This window comes from Acomys minous (genome assembly GCF_964271855.1).
Source record: "Acomys minous genome assembly, chromosome: 3".
In the NCBI taxonomy this organism is placed as follows: domain Eukaryota; kingdom Metazoa; phylum Chordata; class Mammalia; order Rodentia; family Muridae; genus Acomys; species Acomys minous.
The window spans coordinates 21,905,900-21,926,639 of NC_140485.1; the positions used below are offsets into that span (position 1 = coordinate 21,905,900).

Genomic DNA, 20,740 nt, shown 5'->3' on the forward strand with positions numbered 1-20,740 from the left:
ACCCACACACAAAGACAAGATGGCCACTACACGCATGTAAGCAACCCTGCCTAACCAGACCCATGTACAAAGACAAGATGGCCACCCATGCTCATGTAAGCAACTCTGCCTCACCAGACCCACGCATAAAGACAAGATGGCCACCCACGCTCATGTAAGCAACCCTGCCTAACCAGACCCACGCACAAAGACAAGATGGCCACCCACACACATGTAAGCAACCCTGCCTAACCAGATCCACGCACAAAGACAAGATGGTCACCCACGCTCATGTAAGCAACCCTGCCTAACCAGACCCACGCACAAAGACAAGATGGTCACTATGCTCATGTAAGCAACCCTGCCTAACCAGACCCACGCACAAAGACAAGATGGCCACCCACACACATGTAAGCAACCCTGCCTAACCAGACCCACGCACAAAGACAAGATGGTCACCCACGCTCATGTAAGCAACCCTGCCTAACCAGACCCACGCACAAAGACAAGATGGTCACTATGCTCATGTAAGCAACCCTGCCTAACCAGATCCACGCACAAAGACAAGATGGCCATCCACGCTCATGTAAGCAACCCTGCCTAACTAGACCCACGCACAAAGACAAGATGGGAAGCACAGGGGGTAAGAGAGGGGCACAGCGGTGGAATGACTAACATGCATTATATACACCGGACTGTCTAAGCACAGAAATGAGATGTTAAAAGTAGGAAGAATTAAAACGATACAAGAGGTAAAATATACTTGCATACATACACATCCACTGGCCATCATCTGAATCTCTCAAGAATATAAAAAAAGTTTTTTAAACTTACCACTTTACACACATTATTGAAAATATTTTACCTATCTTTTTTAAAAAGGAGATTTAACTTTTACTTATGTGGGTCTTTATCTGTGTCTGTGTGAATGTGTGCCACACGTGTGCAGGTGCCTGGAGGCCAGCAGAGGACAGGGCATTGGATCCCCCCCGCAGCTGGTGGGTGCTGGGAACTGAACTCAGATCCTCTAGGAGAGCAGTGAGCACCCTTAACTGCTGAGCCATTCTCTCTTCAGCCCTAATTTACCTCTCTTTTAATAATGGGATCAGGGTGGTCTAGGCATTCAATTATGGTTATCTGGTGTTGAAGAGCCAGAGAAGGATCCTGCTGGATAACATAGGTAAGAGCCTTCAGTCCTAGAAATAAAGATCACATTATAGTTCAACGACCTGACATACGTACCCAACAAATTTCAAAAGCTCTCTCTCCAATTCCCATCGTAAGAACCAATTACCTTACCTAAATATTTGAGGTTTATTTTAGGTGACAGAACAAATCTTCCAATGCACTTGACAGCCTTCTCAAGTAATTCTGATTTAGGATAAATAGAATAGATTGTGTGTACACATTCAAACAGAATAGCTAAGGAAAGACAACACAAATGACAGAATTATTTAAGTACAATAGAAGAACAAGTTTGGTTACAACTTAGCAATAAAACTAACTGGGAGATATGTTTTAGTCTAAATTTTTATTTATAAAATATTTTCTTTTCATGCTTATACAGTTATTTGGGTTAACACAGTACAACTTAAAGAGAAACCTGTCACCAGAAAAAACAGAATTATGCATTCATTCACACAACAAGTATGTACTGAACACTCATGTATGCCGGAAATGGTATTAGCACTATGGACACAACAGTGACTGAAATAGATAAAAACCCTTAAGAAGCCCACAATCGGACACACACATGAAATATACATCATTATTTCTGCACAAACAGATCTCCTCAACAGTCCTTGAGGACTGCAAAAAGATATCCTTTCATGTAGCTTCTACCACTTACACAATAGTCACTCTAGTATGCACAGCCATTATTCCAAAGGTCACTACCTAAGAGTCTGTAGGCTGCTTCTTTAAAAGAGATAGATAGATAGATAGATAGATACATAGATAGATACAGATACATAGATAGATACATAGATAGATACAGATACATAGATAGATAGATAGATACATAGATAGATAGATAGATACATGGATACATGGATACATAGATACATACATACATACATACATACATACATACATACATACATACATAGAACAAATGAACAAACAGGCTGTGGGATATCTTGAAAATGTTCAAATTTAATTTTGTGATAAAGTCAAAAGAATAAGTACAATGATTAAAGAGGATACAGATTCTTTCAAGTTCCTGTAAAGACCATGAGCGGATGTGGTTTGCCATGTGAAGAGGCTCACTGAGAGGCTGAGCATGGCAGCGCAGACCTGTACTGCAGCACCGAGGAGAGAGGGTGGAGACAAGAGGAGGCTCACTGGGCAGCCACTCTGTCCAAGATGTGCATTCCGGGCTCAGTGTAGAGACCTGGTCTCAAAACTGAAGATAAAGGGGCGGGGAAGACGCCTCAGGGGTTAAGAATGCTGGTCTTACAGAGAGAGGACCAGAGTCCAGCTCCCAGCACCCACACTGGATGGGTCCTAACTCCAGAGGAATTTGATGCTCTCTTTTGGCCTCTGAGGGGACCTATACTCACACGCACAAACCCACATGTACACACAAGCACACATAATTAAAAATAAAGTAAGTCTTACATTAAAAAAAAAATAAGGGTCTGAAGAGAGGGCTCAGCAGTTAAGAGCACTGGCTGCCTTTCCTGAGGACCCAGGCTCAATCTCCAGCACCCATATGGCAGCTCACACCTGTCTGTAACTCCCAGTTCCAGGAGATCCAACACCCTCACACAGACACAGCAGGATAAAAAAAAAAAAGGGTTAAGAGTGACAGTGACATGAGAAATCAACCTCTGCCCTCCACATTTGTACACAAGAAAGAACACATACAGGTGCGTGCGTGCACACACACACACACACACACACACACACACACACACACACACAAAGAAAGGAGAATTATTAAGACATTACTAAGTCTTATAAGACCTATGCAATCATAGCATCTGAAAGGAGACATAAGGCCAAACTGTGATCCCAGCATCCTGCGATCCCAGCATCCAGGAGGCAGAGACAGAAGGAAAGCTGAAAGCTCAAGGCCAACATGAATACATAGTGAGCTCCAGGCCAACCAGGAAGACACAGTAAGACTCCATCATAAAACAAAAATAAATGAAGGAAACAAAAAGAAAAATGAGACATAGTCAGGCCCAGACTCGGCAGGAGTGCCAGCAGAATCACTTCATCCCTGTAGCTCAGACTGGCTTGTAGGATGTTCAACAGCCAACCAGGAAAATTTCACTCTAGATGCCACACACCAATTAATGCACAGATATTCTGCTGGAGAAGATTTTATATAACATCTCTCACAACCGAGAAAAATAAATCGGAATCGGAATTACTATTCAAAAAGGGAGCTGATGCCAGGCTGCGGTAGTGTTCGCCTTTAATCCCAGCACTCAGGGAGGCAGAGGCAGGCGGATCGCTATGAGTTCGAGGCCTGCCTGGGCTACAGAACAAATTCCAGGACAGCTAATGCTATTTGAGAAACCCTGTCTCCAAAAACAAAAGAAAACAAAAAAGAAAAAAAGAGGGGAGCTGATTTTGAACATTAAGTACTACATAGTAGGTGACCCTAAATTCAGATGACGGGCTTTGCAACAATTCACAAAAATAGGCAACCACCACAAGCCATCCTCAGACAACTTTTGTAAGCCTATGAACTAAAAATGACTTTCATATTTTACAAAGGTTTAAAACAAACAGGGAGAGCAAGGCGGGGAGATGGCTCATGGGTAAAGCATTTGCCTGACAAACTTGGTGAGCTGACTCTGATTCCAGGGCCGGCAGGTGGGGGATGAGCGGGAACTCTACTAAGTTGTCCTCTGACTTCCACAGGCAAGATATGGAATGTAAGCATTCCACACAGACAACAACAAGAAGAAATTAAGGGTTTTAAAAAGGAGAGTATGCAATAGAAACCTATGTGAAAACCATGGTAACATATGCCTATGGTCTCAGCACTGAGAAGGCAGACGCAGGGGCATCAAGAGTTCAAGGTCACCTTCAGCTATGTATGGATTTAAGGCCAGCATAGGCTCTGTGAGAGTCTGTTTCAAAAGAAAAAAGAACACAGAGGAGGAGGAAAGAAAAAGAAAAAGAAATCCATGTGATGTGAAAGACCTAAAGTATTTAATATCATGGTCACTATTTGAAAAAAAAAAAAACTTGTTGAATCCTGAACTATTACAACAGTCCCAAGTAAAATTTAAAATGATGATACTCTGTTTTTCTATTATAACTGATTTTTTTTTCTTGCCATTGGGAACTCTCCTGATATCAAATTTGTTTCATAAACAAAAAACTTGTTTATTATTCAGCTAAACTCTAGATTTTATACTTAGATGCTCATGAGATTACTAGGCTATCAGTATAGAAAATATTAATACTCCAAAATTTGTACTTAGGCATAATTAGGTTGAAAGGTCAATCAAAAAAAAAAAAAAAGAAAAGAAAAGAAAAGAAAAAAAAGAAAATGAATCTAATAGATTTTTTCTTTTTTTTTTTGGAGGATGGGATAGGGTCTCATAGCCCAGGCTGACCTTAACTCACTGTGTAATGCAGGGTGACCGTGAACCTCGAGGGCCCTCCTATCACCACCCTACCTCCTCACCGCGCTGGGGTTACAGCAGTGGCCGACACACTGCACCCAGAACTTCATGCACGGTAGACAGGCACTCTAGCAACTGAGTATATTTTATCTCCTACTTGAAAGATTTACATTTTTATTTTCCCACCTAGAGCTCTCCAACACCACAGAAATCGGAATATGCGTCCCTAATGGAAAGAACGGCCATTGTGCTATTCCTTCCCCTCTCCGCAGTGGTTAAAGTAGAAAGTGCTTCTGCAAGTGTCGAAGCTTAAGAACCTCTCAGGACAGAGGGATGGGCGAGTGGGAGACGGCACCTTCCACAAACCTGTGGCCGCCTGAGTTCGGTTACTGGAGCCCACACGTAGGTGGAGAAGCGCACTACAAAGGTGGGTTCCAGTTCCACATGGAAAGCTGTACATATACATCAGAAATACAACAAATACCTCAACAACAACAAGGCATTTAATGTTATGTATTATTATTGCCTAATAACAACAAGGCAAATAATAACAATAAGAGTAAACAATACTTTGTTTACTCTTCAATAACAATCCAAGTCCTTATCCAAATACCAAGTATAAATTGTTAAATTTTAAAAATTGTAGTGTTCTAACATTCACAACACTAGTTTTATCTTTGATACTTTGGGTTGGATTATAGATTTTGGGTTGGGTTATGATTAAAATCCAGAATTCTTCAGACTAGATTTTAGTATGGTCTTATCTCTAACATATCAAAGAAATGTAATAAATACTTGACAACTGGTTAACCAGTTTAAGAACTTCAAATAGAAACTTTTTACAAAATAGATCACAGACTTAATGAGTTATCTTCAAAATTAAATGTTTTGGTGGGATTTTGTTTTTTGTTTTTTGAGACAGAGTTTCTTTGCATAGCCTTGGCTGTCCTGGACTTGCTTGAACTCACAGCGATCTGCCTGCTTCTGCCTCCCAGGTTCTGGGATTAAAGGCATGCACCACCATGCCTGGCTTTTGGTGGGTGTTTGCAACAAAGACAATTATAATAAGGAATTTAAATACATATTTAGAAGATGTCACAATTTCACAGCTGAAAAGATAGCTCAGTTGGTAAAATGCTTGTCAAACAAGCACAAGGAACAAACAAGAGGACCCTGTTAGTTACTGTTAGTCTCTGTTAGTCCCAGAACCCACAGAAAAAGCCAGAAATAATGGCACATGCTTGCAATCCCAGGGCTAGGAGCAAAGGCAGAAGGATGCCTGGAACACACTGATCAGCCAGATATCTAATCAGCAAGCCCCAGGTCCTAGGGAAAGACCCATTCTCAGAAGGTAGGAGCAACACCCAGAACTGGTCTGGCTTCCACAGGAATGTGCACACCCATGAATGTGTACAGACACACATACACATACTTGCTTATCTATACTCACACACACAAAACGCCACAATTTCAAATTATTACTATTTTCAGTGCTTACATTAACCCGAAGAACTATCTTAAAATTAATGCATAAACGTTTCTTTGGAATTTATGGTAATCTAACATAGACTTAGGTCCGACACTGAAAAGCACTATTAGTCATTAGGAAAACAAGTTCATGTTTTACCTACCATAAGTGACATTGTGATTTAACTCGGCTCTTCGTAAGGATTCATCAAGAACATCATACATTAATTCACTTGTCCTGTTTAAGAGATATTATATTTGCGGGAGAATTATAGTATTCTAACCCAACAAAACAGTTTTTCAAACTTCTCTCTCTTTAAACCTGAAGATCTACAGAAGACAAGTGGAAAAAATTCATTTTACAGTAAAGTTATGCAAAATTTCACATCAAAAGAACTCATTTGGTCTTTTCATGAGATAAACTTCCTATTTTACCAAAAGGGACTAATTTAGCCAATGAGGAGACACACAGGTCAATCAACACTGTCCTGACCTGTTCCTAGTTTACAAACCAGATCATTATTTGATTGAGCATGCCCTCTTATAATTTTATTTACAATAAAATATTTCCATTTTCAGTTACAGTATTAATATTTCATATGTATTATTTGAGATGTATATTATTGTTTATCAACTGCCTTGGTGTTATAAAAATATTCAAATTCTAGTCTTTTTCTAAAGAGCAACTAGGTTTTTTTCTAAGAAAAATTTAATTTCCAGTTATATTAAAAATAAACAAACAATCATGTTTTATGGTCACTGGTTATAGTGACAGTTAATTGGGTTGAAGCAGATACTTTTAAAAATTAAAAAATCAAAGCTGGGTGGTGGTGGTACACACCTTTAATACCAGACATTGGGAAGCAGAGGCATGTGGATCTGAGTTTGAGGCCAGCCAGGTCTACAGAGTGAGTTTCAGGACAGCCAGGGCTACACAGAGAGAAACCTTGTCTCAAAGAAACAAAAACAAAAAACAAAAGTTAATTCAAAGTAGATGTGTTTTGATTTTCTCTAGACAGAAGTATAAATATACAATGAGATTCCAGGATAACACTCTAAAATTTGTCATTTTACTGTGTATTTCTTTCACTACAGCAGGCACTACCAATCCTTCTACAAAACTCAATAATACTACACCTAGATTATAGTGTGGTATCTCAATTTTACAAGTCACGGTCTGGTCAAAGAGGCAAAAACCTCATGAAATATGAAACATTTATGGACATGGTTGAGCTACACATTAATAACCTAACATGCATAATGATAGAAAATAATCAAATAATAGATACAAAACATTTTCCTAAGAAAGATTTTTAATAAAATATTTTATAATCATGTTATGAAGTAAACATTTTTATGTTGCCACATTAAGCTAATTAAGTGTCATATGAATTATAAATATTTAAAAATCCATTTTAATTTATTTTGTGTGTATGGGTGTTTGCTTTTCTTGAATGTCTGTGCACCACATGCATGCCTGGTGCCAGAAGAGGGTGTTGGAGTTACAGACAAACAACTGTGAGCTACCCCAAGGGCGCTGAGAATCAAATCTGGGTCTTCTGTAAGAGTAACAAGTGCTCTTAACCTTGAGCAATCTCTCCAGTCCCATGAACTGTAAGATTTATTAGCACAGAATGTTATTATAGCTTGCTCAGCAAAGGAGAAAACATTCTAATTTTCTATACTATAAGAGTTTCAGATTCTACATATTTATTTAATTCACCTAGTTACCATTTGACTGAGCTACCTGAAGGTAAAGAGCATCTTCCTCATCTTTTTATGTATTCTCAAAATTCATCTATGAAGATGGTAACAATAAAATTAGTAAATTTGCTAAACATCCTTGAAGTTACTTCCTCACAACACACAGTGACAAAGCTCTTTTTTGGATCAGTAAGTTATAATACAGTAACATGAAATTACTAATTTTCAGGCAGAATTCCAATAACCTTGAACTAGCTCCATGGCATAACAGGACAGAATTCTATAAGCTCAGTTCGAACTGGTGAGCACCTAGAGAGGTGGATGCTGACAAGGCACTTTAAGAGCAACGCACTGAAGGATGGTCCCTTTGGAAGGCTAAGAATCAAAGTACAGATGTACCCACTGAACAACATCAACACCAGAACACTGACAAGCAAGTATTTTCTTAGCACAGAATGATCTTTGTTCTCAAACATACTAAATGTAGTTAGACTTGCTCTCAAATACTTCAGCAAACACTTTAAAAACAAAAGTAGTACATAAACTGGATAGTCCTGGCAGTCTAGGAGCTCAGGGTGGAAGCAGGATGATCAGAGGTTCAAGGCCACCCTTGGCTACATAGTGAGCTCGAGGCAGCTTGGAATCCACGAGGCAATCATTTAAAAAGTATCAGACATATGTAAACAGATGATGTAGGAATACGAACTTATGCACTGCGGGGGTTTGAATGAGAACGGCCACCAAGGGCTCACATACTTGAACACTTGCTCTCCAGTTGGTGGAACTGTTTGGAAAGATTATGAGGTGTCACCTTGTTGGAGGAGGTGTCTCTGGGGTGGGGTGCTATTCCCAGTTAACCCCCTCTCTGCCTCATGTTTGTGAATCAGATGTAAGCTCTCAGTACCATTCCCACCTGCCTGATGCCATGATGGTAAGAGACTCTACTAACCTTTGGGACTGTGAACTCCAAAATGTAATATTTGCATTTATAAGTTGCCTTCGCATTGGTGTTTTGTCATAGCAATAGAAAAATAAGTAAGACAGAAAGTGGTACCTGAGAGTGAGCTATTGCTGTGACGAGCCTGGCCATGCTGGCCTTTTTTCTTTGGAATTAAAAAAGTCTATTATTTTGAAAAGCATGACACACACTGTGCACAGATACCAATCTCCAAGCGGAGCAAGAGCTGGCAAAGGACAGCTCTAGGCCTGATACAGCCGAAAAGTTGTTTCTAGTTTGCTTGGTTTTATTAAGTATTAAGAAATTAAAAAAGAAAAAAGAAAAAGAAAAGAAAGAAATTAGCATTTGGGAGTAGAGAGAAGACTCAGTGATTAAGCATGCTGACTGCTCTTCTAGAGGACCTAAGTTCAACTCTCTGCATCCAGTTGCTCAGAACCACCTGTAACTCCAGTCTAGGGGAATCTGACTCTTTTTCTGGCTCCTGTGGGCACCAGGCACACATGTGGTACTCAGACATGTATGCAGGCAAAACACCCATACACATAAAAAAATTTTAAGTAAAAAAACCCTACCATTTAATTGAAGCCTTAATAGGACAACAAAATTAGTACAAGAATATACATGATGAGTAAGATGTAAAAAATTTCAAATAATATAGCATTTTCTCTACTTATCCCACTCCCAAACCATGGTCCCTTACTACGACCAATGTCCACCGGCCTCGCTACAACAGAATTTGGTGACATCAGGACATGAATGACTGGATTTTTTTCTTCCCAATACCTGTGTGTCTTATTCCTTTTATGATTGAAAACCGTTTCTCTTTGTTGTTTACATTAAGTTTATTCTAAATTTCTACTATGGAAACACTTAAAGATATACAAAATTTGAAAGACATACAAAAGAGTAGTGTCAGTCCATGCTCTCATTACATTACTTCCACAGGTGAGTAATGGACAACTCTATCTGCTTCCTACATGTAAAGATTATTTTTGAAGTAAATTCTAGAAGAGCATAGCCTTAGGAATAAATGTTCATAAATATTTCAAAATCAAGTACATTTATACAAGAGATATAGATATTCACTAGATCTCCTTTGTAATATATATACAGGCATAATTCCCTAATGTCCAATTTGTGTTCAAATTATCAGTTACAGCATAGATTTTTCCTTGGAAATTAGGATCCAAATAAAACCCATTCTTTCTTTTACATTTATTTGCCTGTTTTGTGTGTCACATGCGAGTGCATGTGAGTGTGATGTGTGTGTGGACACAAAAGCTGTGGCACCCACATGGAGGTCAGAGAACAACTTACAAAGTCAGTTCTGAGCCAGGCATGGTGGCACACACCTTTAATTCCAGCACTCGGCAGGGAGGCAGAAGCAGGCTGATCGCTGTGAGTTTGAGGTCAGCCTGGTCTACAAAGTGAGTCCAGGACAGCCAAGGCTACACAGAGAAACTCTGTCTCGAAAGAAAACAAAAAACAAGAACAAAACAAGCACACAAACAAAAAAAAAAAACCCAAAACAAAGTCCACTCTGCCCTGCCACTGTGTGGGTCCCAGGGACTGAACTCAGGTCACCAGGCTTGCCGGGAAGCATCCTTTCCTTCTCAGCATCTTGCCAGCCCAGGACCAACACATTTTAATTGGTTGCTAATGCTTTTAAATGTCTTTAATCTACATATTCTTACGTTTCTTTCTCTCTTTGTTTATTAGTTACTGGCCATATGTGTTTCTTCTTTTATAATTTTAAAAGAAGATTTATTTATTTATTAAGTATACAGTGTTTTGCCTGAATAATGTCATGTCTGCATGCTAGAAGAGGGCACCAGATCTCATTATAGATGGTTGTGAGCCACCATGTGGTTGCTGGAAATTTAACTCAGGACCTTTGGAAGAGCAGGCAGTGCTCTTAACCTCTGAGCCATCTCTCCAGCCCCTCTTCTTTTTTAATTAGTTTATTTATTTTGATTTTTCAAGCCAGTGTTTTCTGTGTAGCCTTGGCTGTCCTGGACTCACTCTGTAGACCAGGCTGGCCTTGAACTCACAGTGATCGACCTGCCTTTGCCTCCTGAGTGCTGGGATTAAAGGCGTGCACCACCATGCCCAGCTTTTTAATTTATTTATACTTTATGTACATTGGTGTTTTGCCTGCATGTATGTCTGTGTGAGGGTGTTGAATTACTTGGAACTGAAGTTACAGAAAGTTGTAATTTGACATGTGGGTGCTGGGAATTGAACCTGGGTCCTTTGGAAGAGCAACCAGTGCTCTTAACCATTGAGCCATCTCTCCAGTCCCATTCTTATTTTTCAATTTTCTCTTCCATGTAATCATTGATGAAAGTCATCTGTCTCCTATTCTCCACAGCCTGCATCTTGGAGTTAACACCATTAACATATCCCTCTTTGTGTTTCCTATCAAATGGTAACTAACTCTAAGAAAGACTGTGAATTTAATTCAATTTCAGCACAGGTGCTTCTAAGAGACAATCTCTATCTTTGTTTTGCTGTTTGCTAAAATAGATGACAAATATTATATTTTATGGTTTCCTTTTTGTGACTTCCATGTTATTAGCATCTACTACTAATAATGGGCTTCATACTGACACTTTCATAATATACATAATGTGTTTTGGTCATACTCACCCCTCTTTATGACTGCAAGTTATGAATAGCTTTTATATGTTAAAAATAATATCTTTTGAAATGTTCAGATCATCTGAAATTCAGGCATTAATCTTTATCAAACTTTTTTCTTCTGGAACACAGCCACCTTCATTGACCTGTGTGTTTTCTATGGTTATTTTCAGTCTATTACAGAGTGCTGTAGCTGCAGCAGACAGCATGTGACCCACACAAGGTGAAGTGTTTATTATCTGGCTCACTCTCTATTCCAATGATTAAGCAAGTACATTTCACAAAGAGAAAATATGGGTAAGTTAGCAATGCCCCAGTAAACGGAAGGAATCTGTGTTCACACATCAGTTATTTAGTTCCACCAGTAAGGCAGGAAGTGCTAGAAAAGTTTTGGAAGGTTTTTGATGAAGCTTCTTGGTGACTGACCTAGGCTGTACGACATGTGTGGTCAGTCGGTGACTTGGCAGGGCTTACCTTTGATCGTCTTTTCCCAGCAGTCCCAGGATTCTCAGGAGCTGGATCTGCAGCCACGGTGCTGGCACACTGTGGTAACTGAACTCAACCGGGAGCTTTCCTCCCACCACTTGCTTTAAAATTGTTACAAAACTCTCAGTCAGTTCTTTATAGCCAGAAGGATTTTCCTACATTAAAAAAAAAATCTGTTAATAACAACGTCTTTTCTTTTCTTTCTTTTTTGAAACATGATCTCATATAATCTAGGGCTAACCTTTGCTGTGTAGCCACCTTATTCTTTCTATCCACATATATGTTTATAATTTCATACATGAGTACTATATTTATATCATTTCCACTCCTTCCTCTTACCAGCTCCACCCACGTCCTTCCCCCACTCTCTGAAACTCATGACTTCTTTAATTATTATTATCATAAATGCACATAAAATACATATAAAAACAATCTGCTGAGTCCATTTAAAGTTGCTCATTTGTATATATGCTTAAACTGACCATCTGGTATTCCCTGGGTAGCTTACCAGGGCCTCACCACTGGAGAAGACTAGCCCCCGCCCCCAGCAGCCATTAATTGCCTGTAGCTCTTCCTTTGGGGAGAGGGGGCCTTATGAGACTTCTCCCACCCACTGCTGTCACTGCTCAGGTTTTTAGGTGACCGAATTGTTGAGATTTCATGAGTGCTGCTCCCTGTCACCGGAGACACTATCTCACAGCAGATGGCCTAGTCCTCTGGCTCTTATAATCTTGTCATCCCTCGGCAGAACGTTCCCCGAGCCTGCGGTGTGGGAGTTGTGTTGTGGATGTATCTATTGTGGTCAGGCACCACACAGTCAGTTTCCTCTAAATCTTGACCAGTTGTGGACTTGATTCCGGATCTTTTTTGCATACAACTCATTATCAACAACTTACAAAAGTTACACTTATAAGTAAATAATAAAACTGGGCATAGTGGCGCACGCCTTTAATCCCAGCACTCAGGAGGCAGAGGCAGGTGGAACGCTCTGAGTTCAAGGCCAGCCTGGTCTACAAAATGAGTCTAGGACAGCCAAGGCTACACAGAGAAACCCTGTCTCAAAAAACAACAACAAAAAAGGTAGCCGAGTGTGGTGGCGCACGCCTGTAATCCCAGCACTTGGGAGGCAGAGGCAGGCGGATCGCTGTGAGTTCGAGGCCAGCCTGGTCTACAAAGTGACTCCAGGACAGGCAAGGCTAACACAGAGAGACCTTGTCTCAAAAAAAAAAAAAAAAAAACCAACAAAAAAGGTAAATAATAGCATAAAACATATTTATATGTGTAAATATAGTACATATGTTTGTGGTATATGCACAGTGTGTGCCTATGCACATGCAGAGCCCCGCAGGGGATTCTGGGTGTCCTGCTCTAACACCCTGCCTTATTCTCTTGTAACAGGGGCTCTCGCTGAACCTAGAACAAGACTGTGAGACAGCAAGATGCAGAACCCTTTGCCTCTGGCTTCCATAGCACTAGGGCAGCAGGCACACACGGATGGTCACGCCAGCTTTTTATATAGGTGCTAGGATCTGATCTCAGGTCTTCCTGCTGTGCAGCAAGCACTCTTACCCATTGGCCATCTCTCTAGCCCGATAATGGTATAAAATACTAATCATGTTACTGCGGTATCTGAGTTTTCTTTCTTTTTTTTTCCCCCATCTTTTTGAGACAGGGTTTCCTATCCCTGGCTGTCCTGGACTCACTTTGTAGACCAAGCTGGCCTTGAACTCACACAGAGATCTGCCTGCTTTTGCCTCCCGAGTGCTGGGATTAAAGGCGTGCGCCACCACGGCTGGCCCCTGAGTTTTCTAATTCCACAGTGATATTGTTACAATGGTAACTACTGAGCACATGCTGTAATTGCCAACTTACCTTAATCATCCTAAGGTATATATGCAAAGAGGCAGCCATGACCCCAACATCTCTGTCACAGAGTGCCTTCCGAAATTTAGTATGGATATGCTGTACTTGGTTAGGGGCAATGAGGTAAAATTTGTATAATGCCAGAACTGCTTTTCTTCGTATAATCTCCCTAAGGATAAAAAATGAAATTTAACAAGGCAACCTCGGCCACCAAGTATCTATTACTAATTATTTTAGTCTAATGTAGCAAAGTATAAAAAAAGACAAAAATCTTACTTCTTGATAAGAAGTAAGATTTCAAGAGATCCTCTTTTGGAGGGAGGGAAGACTGTTGTGTACAGACACACGTTTGTGGATGTACATGTGTGTGCAAGTGGATGTACATGTGTGTGCAAGTGGATGTACATGTGTGTGCAAGTGGATGTACATGTGTGTGCAAGTGGATGTACATGTGTGTGCAAGCGGATGTACATGTGTGTGCAAGTGGATGTACATGTGTGTGCAAGTGGATGTACATGTGTGTGCAAGTGGATGTACATGTGTGTGCAAGTGGATGTACATGTGTGTGCAAGCGGATGCCAGCTTGATGTCAGTATCTGCCTCTGTCACTCTCTACCTTCTTTTCTGAGACAGGGTCAGATGTGGCAAATCTGGAGTTTGCCGATTGAATTTATCTAGCCTGGCTGGCCAGGAAGGCCTGGGACCCTCCCCTCCCTGTCTCTACCTCTCCAGCACTGGTATTACAGGCACATGCTAACATAGCTGGCTTTATAAAGATGGCAGGGATCCAAACTCAGGTCTTCACGATTACACTCCAAGCACATTGGCAACTGAGCTCTCTCCTGAGTCCCTTTTAAATTACTGTTGGTTTTTTGTTTTTGTTATTGATTTTCAGAGACAGGGTTTCTCTGTGTAGACCAGGCTGGCCTTGAACTCACACTGATCCACCTGCCTCTGTCTCCTGAGTGCTGGGATTAAAGGTGTGCACCACCATGCCCAGCAATTGTTTTCCATAATAAGTAAGTAAACTCATTGCAGGGAACATTGCAGGAAAGGGAAGCACAGAGGGCATATCAAAAAAAGATGCTACTCTTCTTCCTGGACTTGTAAAGCCTCGTGATAATAAAGAGCTAAAGTGTAGACCAGTCTCATACTCCATCTGTAGCAGATTATGTCTCGCAAACATGCAGCAAAAATGAAAAGATGAGCTCATACACCCTAGTCTTTTATTTCTCTGGTTGGTTTTGCTTTTATGTTTTGTTGTTGTGTTTCAGTGCTGGGGACTGAACTCAGAGAATTGTACATACCAGACAAGCAAAAGACCCAAGTTCAAATCCCAGCATCCACAGTAGGGGGCTCACAACCACCTATAACTCCAGCTCCAGGGGCATTGGCTGCCTCTGGCCTCTATGAACATCTGCCCATATATACATACACACACACACACACACACACACACACACACACACACACACACGCACACACAGGACACCCATGCATAAATGTAATTTTAAATTTTAAAAAAGGAAAGGGAGCTTGGTATGGTGGCGCATCCCTTTAAGCCCAGCACGCAAGAGGCAGAGGAAGGGGGATCTCTGAGTTCAAGGCCAGCCTGGTCTACAAAATGAGTCCTGGACAGCTGGGGCTATTACACAGAGAAACTCTGTCTCAAAAACACAAAACAAACAAACAAACAAACAAAAGTAAGGGGAAAGCTGGGCATGGTGGCGCAGGCCTTTGACACTCGGGAGGCAGAAGTAGGAGGATCTCTGTGAGTTCTAGGCCAGCTTAGAGTGAGTCCAGGACAGCCAGGGCTACACAGAGAAACTCTGTCTTGGGGAAAAAAAAGGAAGGGGATAAACATAAATATATATTGATAGCTCAACAATATGTCCACTTAGCAAAACAACAGTAAGTCCTCCCATAGGGTCCACGACCTCCTGAGCCAGGAGGTTTTGAGCAGTTTTCTGGTCCCGGGCAGGAATTCCCTAGTAAAGCAGTCCCTTTTCAAGGCTTATGGAGCCTACAAAAGAAAGGGTTTGAACTGGGTCCCTACAGCAGGGAGCAACACTTTTCCCGGAAACCATAGGCTATTAGATGGCTTACTAGTCAAGAGAGCCTCCAAGGCTCCCAAACAACACAGGCCACTCACTGCTCTTGGTTGTCCACAATAACTACACTGTGAAACCCCGCTGACAGAGGCACCACACATTTCGGTTACAGAGATTTGTTTGTGGTACTATGTCCAGCTTTTTACCTGAGGGCTCAGGTCCTTGTGCTTGTACATCATACACTTTACCAACCAAGCCGCCTCCTCAGCTCCCAACCCTACGCATGCTTGAACTTTTTTTTTTTTTTTTTACATAAGGGTTGTTAGAGATTTGGGATTTTTTTCTCTTATTACTTATTTTATCTGTTTTTAGAAGTATGTTAACATTCAGCCCGGTGTGGTGGTGCACGCCTTTAATCCCAGCACTCAGGAGGCAGAGGTAGGTGGATCACTATGAGTTCGAGGCCAGCCTAGTCTACAAAGAGTCCAGGACAGCCAGGGCTATTACACAGAGAAACCCTGTCTCGAAAAACCAACCCTCCCCACAAAAACCCTAAAACTCTCCAAAAACAAAAAGTATGTTAACATTCTAACATGACAGTGCATTGTACTGTAGCATATACAAATGGTAAGCTAGTCATCAAGCTGGAAGTAACTGGAAGCTTCTCCCTGGCAGCTAGTTTCCACTGTTGGTTTAGTTGTTTTGATGTCCACTTGTCACAAATCAGAACCACCTGAGTAGGAAGCTTCGCCTGAAGTAAGTGTCCTGTTAGTCCTTACTGATGTGGGAAGGCCCAGCGAATTCTGGGCTGCACCTTCTGCTAGCAGCCCAGATCAAAAGGGTATAGCAAAAGGGTATAGCAAAAAGGACAACCACCCTGCCTTCTGCAGGCTTGGCCTCCCTTTGGACACAACTGATGTGCCCCGTTGTTGCTGCTGCTGCTGCTGATCCCCTTGCTGATGGCAGAACCAGCATTTCCAAGCTTTCATTGTGAACTAGAGACCGGCGTGATCCAGGCCACACTGGGACTGCTGAGACACTTTGCCTTTTGAAGTGAGAGACCACAGGTTATATTTTCCTTGTTGTCCCACCTCCGCCCTCTTCTATGAGAAAGCCACCATGGGACTGTCCTGACTGGTGAAGCACGCAGCCTCAAGGCCTAAGCAATTATGAGATTATCGACTCTTGGGTGTGATTCTGCTGTTGTTACTATTGTAAAGCTGACTTATTAAATTCTTTAATAATAATTTTATAGCATGTATATATGTATTGATATATACACATACATATATATGTGTATATATGTGTGTATACATACATGGTTAAAAGCACATGCTATTCTTGCCTCTTCCTGAGGACCCAGGTTCAGTTCCCAACACCCATGTCAGTTAGCTCATAACTGCCTGTGATTCCAGCTCTAGGAGATCTAACGCCTTTGCCTCTGTGAGCACCTGCACTCATGTGCACATACCCACACACAGACATATATATGCATAGACATAATTAAAAGAAATCTTTGAAATGTATGTATGTATGTTTGAATGAATGTATATATATACATTGGTTCTGTTCCTCTAGAGAACTCTAATACAATAGTGCTGGAAAGTGTCATGCAGGCCACTGGGGGAGAAGGTGACCAATATTCTTGGTGACTACCACAGAGGTAGACCTTATATGCAACAATACTGATTTGTCAAGTAAGATGTGCCAGTGCAATAATGGCATGACTAGTACAGCGGGGACCAATCACTCTCTAATTGGATAGGAGGCCTGCTCCACAGGAGGGAATTCATGCATGATACTGTAAGCTAGTCAAAAGTCCATGTCTGGGGATCATGGGCCTTCTGAGAGAACCTACTACTATTATTTTGTTAAATGGACACATTGCCAAGCTGTCTTCTAAGTATTTGTGTTTATACCCATAAATGAGTGCTTTTCTCAACCTTAATCAGAAAACCTTTTTGCAGTGGGGCAGTGGTTAATGCAGAGACTTTTAACTGCTCAAAGTGCTGAGAAGTGCTCATCAAACTGATAAGTGCTGAGAAGTGCTCATCAAACTGATGAGTGCTCAGCTGTAAACGGGACATCTATATTACCAACACCATCGCTTCGAGGCTCAGGGGACATGCTAGAAAGGGGAGGAAAGAATGCAAGAGCGGGAGGGTGGAGAGGAGTAGGGAAAAGCCTGCCTTCTGGAGGGTGGGGAGGAATCCCGAAAAGCCTGCCTTCTGGCCATGACGTGGTCACCACCTTATGAACTCACTGGAGCTGTGCTTATCTACATAAAGCCTCGCACAAAACGAAGCCAGGGAATATTCCAGCATGAGCAGTAGGGAGGCTCAAATGGTCCAGCCCTACCTACTGGCAGTTGATGGCTGTTGGAGAAATAGGAGTCATTGTTCTCTGGGACAGGCTCCTGTTAGTTGCTCGTGTTTGGTGGGTGGTTCAACACTGCATATATGGGCAGCACTGACTGGACTCAGAAGGTTGTTGTTGTTATTATTAGAAGGGGGAAAAGACATGAAGGTGAAGAAGATGTATTGGGAAGGGTCTAGGGAGCTAGAGGTGGATATGATTGAGCTACATTATACAGATGTATGGAACTGTGAAAGAATAAATAAAATATACACATATACTATATCTATTTAAAATAGATATAGTATAGACATCTAATCTATGTCAAAACAATTTACTTACTTAGAATGTTGAAGTTTATCTTCTATTAATGGAAGAACAGCTGGAATCATTTCCCGAGGGAAAATCTGGCTGACAACAGTGAGTGCCATACACACTTCTACCAGATTTGTGCTCTGCAGGTCCTGCCATAAGTAAGCAAAGAAGACAGTCTGCACAAACTTAGAGAAGAGATGACAAACTCAGCATCACAACAACCCTGCTTACGTAGTCATTGCCCCTAGCTTTATAATCAACTTACACAGTCACACCTGCCTCTGAACCTATGAAATACTTCCTACTTTAACAGAGTCAAAGGCAACTGACCGGCTACAGGCCAAACAGTCTCCTTTGTCATAACCCTTAAACTTTCCCAGACTAATAAAACAACTTCATGAACTTTTCTAGTAAATAAAAATGGAGCTTTAGAATTTACACAATACAATAAAACGTATGTGCTCATACATACTTAAATACGCATATGGTCTGTAAAGTGAGTAAATATATTTTTGAAAGAAAGGTTGGTAAGGTGGCTCAGTGCGTAAAAAAAGGTTCACTAAGCAAACCTGACAATTTAATCTCCAGAGCCCACAAAGAAAGCCAGAGATGTGGCAAGCATCTATATAACACCAGTACTGTGGTAAAATGGGGTGCTGAGATAGAAATGCCCAGAAGCTCAAGGGCAGGTGACGGGCAGGTGACAGGAAGACCAGACCCTGCCTGCCTCAGTGACACAGGAGAGAACTGACTCCTAGAGGCTGTTCTTCGACTTCCACATACATGCTCTAGCAAGTGTGTATGTGCACACGTGTGCATGTACACACTAATCAATTAAATGTTTTTTTTTAAACTTTGACAGGGGTTGGGAGATGGTTTGGTGAGTTCTCCAGTACCCATGTAAAAGCCACGCACGTCATCCCAGTTCTGGGAAGAGGACACAGGGAATCCCGGAGTTCACCGGTTGGCCAGTCTAGCCAGAGTAATGAACTCCATATCTACTGGACACTATGAGAAGATAAAATCTATAAACTATGGGCATTAAATGAAGAATTCCATATCAAAAGTATAGAAAATTGTATTCAATAAAATTAGAGCAGAAAATTTCCCAAATACAAAAAAAAAAAAAAAAAAAAAAAAGGACTGCCCATCCAACTATAGGAAGCATTTAGGATACTAAACAAATGAGACCAGAAAAGAACCTCCTGATTTCATCTTACACCTCAAACACAAAATATGCAGAAGAAGGCATACTGAGTGCCATAAGAAACACTGTGGTAGTTTGGGTGGTAATGACCACCATAGGCTTATACATTTGAATGGTTGGTCCCCACTTGGTGAAACTGTTAGGGAAGGATTAAAAGGTATGGACTTGTTGAAAGAGGTGTGTCACTGGGGCTGGGCTGTGAGGTTTCAAAAGCCCACATCATTCCCAGTGCACTTTTTGCCTCTTGGTTGTAGATCAAGATGTGAGCTCTCAGCTGTTCCTGCCACCATGTCTTTGCTCTGCCATCATGGACTCTAACTCTCTGAAACCATAGCCCAGTTAAATGCTTTCTTCATAAGTTGCCTTGGTTGTGGTGTTTTATCACAGCAATGGAAAAGTAACAGACAAACACCAAGTCATAGGTAAGAGTAGGCTCATTAAGAGAACAATAATTTTCTAGCTGTCATGGTGGTGCACGCCTTTAATCCCAGCACTTGGGAGGCAGAGGCAGGTGGATTGCTGTGAGTTCAAGGCCAGCCTGGTCTACAGAGCGAGTCTAGAACAGCCAGGGCTACACAGAGAGACCCTGTCTCGAAAAAACAAACAAACAAAAAGAGAACAATAATTTTTAACAAAAACTTTTAAAGACTGCAGGACTTGGAGCTGTATTTCAAGCTCTGAAAGATCAGTGCTAGGCAACCACATGCAGCAAGGCCGGTCGGGGGGAAAGCAGCTTTCCTGCAACAGAAACAGGCTAATGGTGACTACTTGTAATTGGTAAACACTGTAAAAATGAGCAACAGTTGAATGCCCAGCCATACATGGAACATCTACATGACCCCTGCAAGGATCAGAGAACTTCATGAGGAAGGGGCAGAAAGAGTCTAAGAGCCAGGGGGAAGTTGGGAAGTATGGAAAGCTAACTTCCAGCCGTGACATATACTCTTGAGCCACAGAATCTGCACAAAAAGAAAAGAAAAGAAAAAAAAAGAATCTGCACAAGATTGACTGGGCCATCAACACCCTGCCCTAGAAGAGAGATGAGCTCATGGGGCTCCAGCCCTCCATGAGGATGTATATGCAGCTGTCTGATGGAGGCAGGGTAGACATTTTCTTCTGCAGTGTA

General features: G+C 41.4%; 1 protein-coding gene across 1 annotated transcript in view; it reads right to left on the bottom strand.

The window, feature by feature from the left end:
• AP4E1 (adaptor related protein complex 4 subunit epsilon 1) overlaps positions 1-20,740 on the bottom strand; it is a 68,590-nt gene that overhangs the window by 30,397 nt on the left and 17,453 nt on the right. Inside the window, exons 5-10 of the mRNA XM_084775280.1 lie at positions 18,435-18,556; positions 13,696-13,855; positions 11,812-11,978; positions 6,200-6,273; positions 1,279-1,401; positions 1,066-1,175 (exon numbers count right to left, since the gene is read on the bottom strand). Of these exons, the coding sequence (XP_084631406.1) occupies positions 1,066-1,175; positions 1,279-1,401; positions 6,200-6,273; positions 11,812-11,978; positions 13,696-13,855; positions 18,435-18,556 (756 nt within the window). The remainder of the gene's footprint in view (positions 1-1,065; positions 1,176-1,278; positions 1,402-6,199; positions 6,274-11,811; positions 11,979-13,695; positions 13,856-18,434; positions 18,557-20,740) is intronic.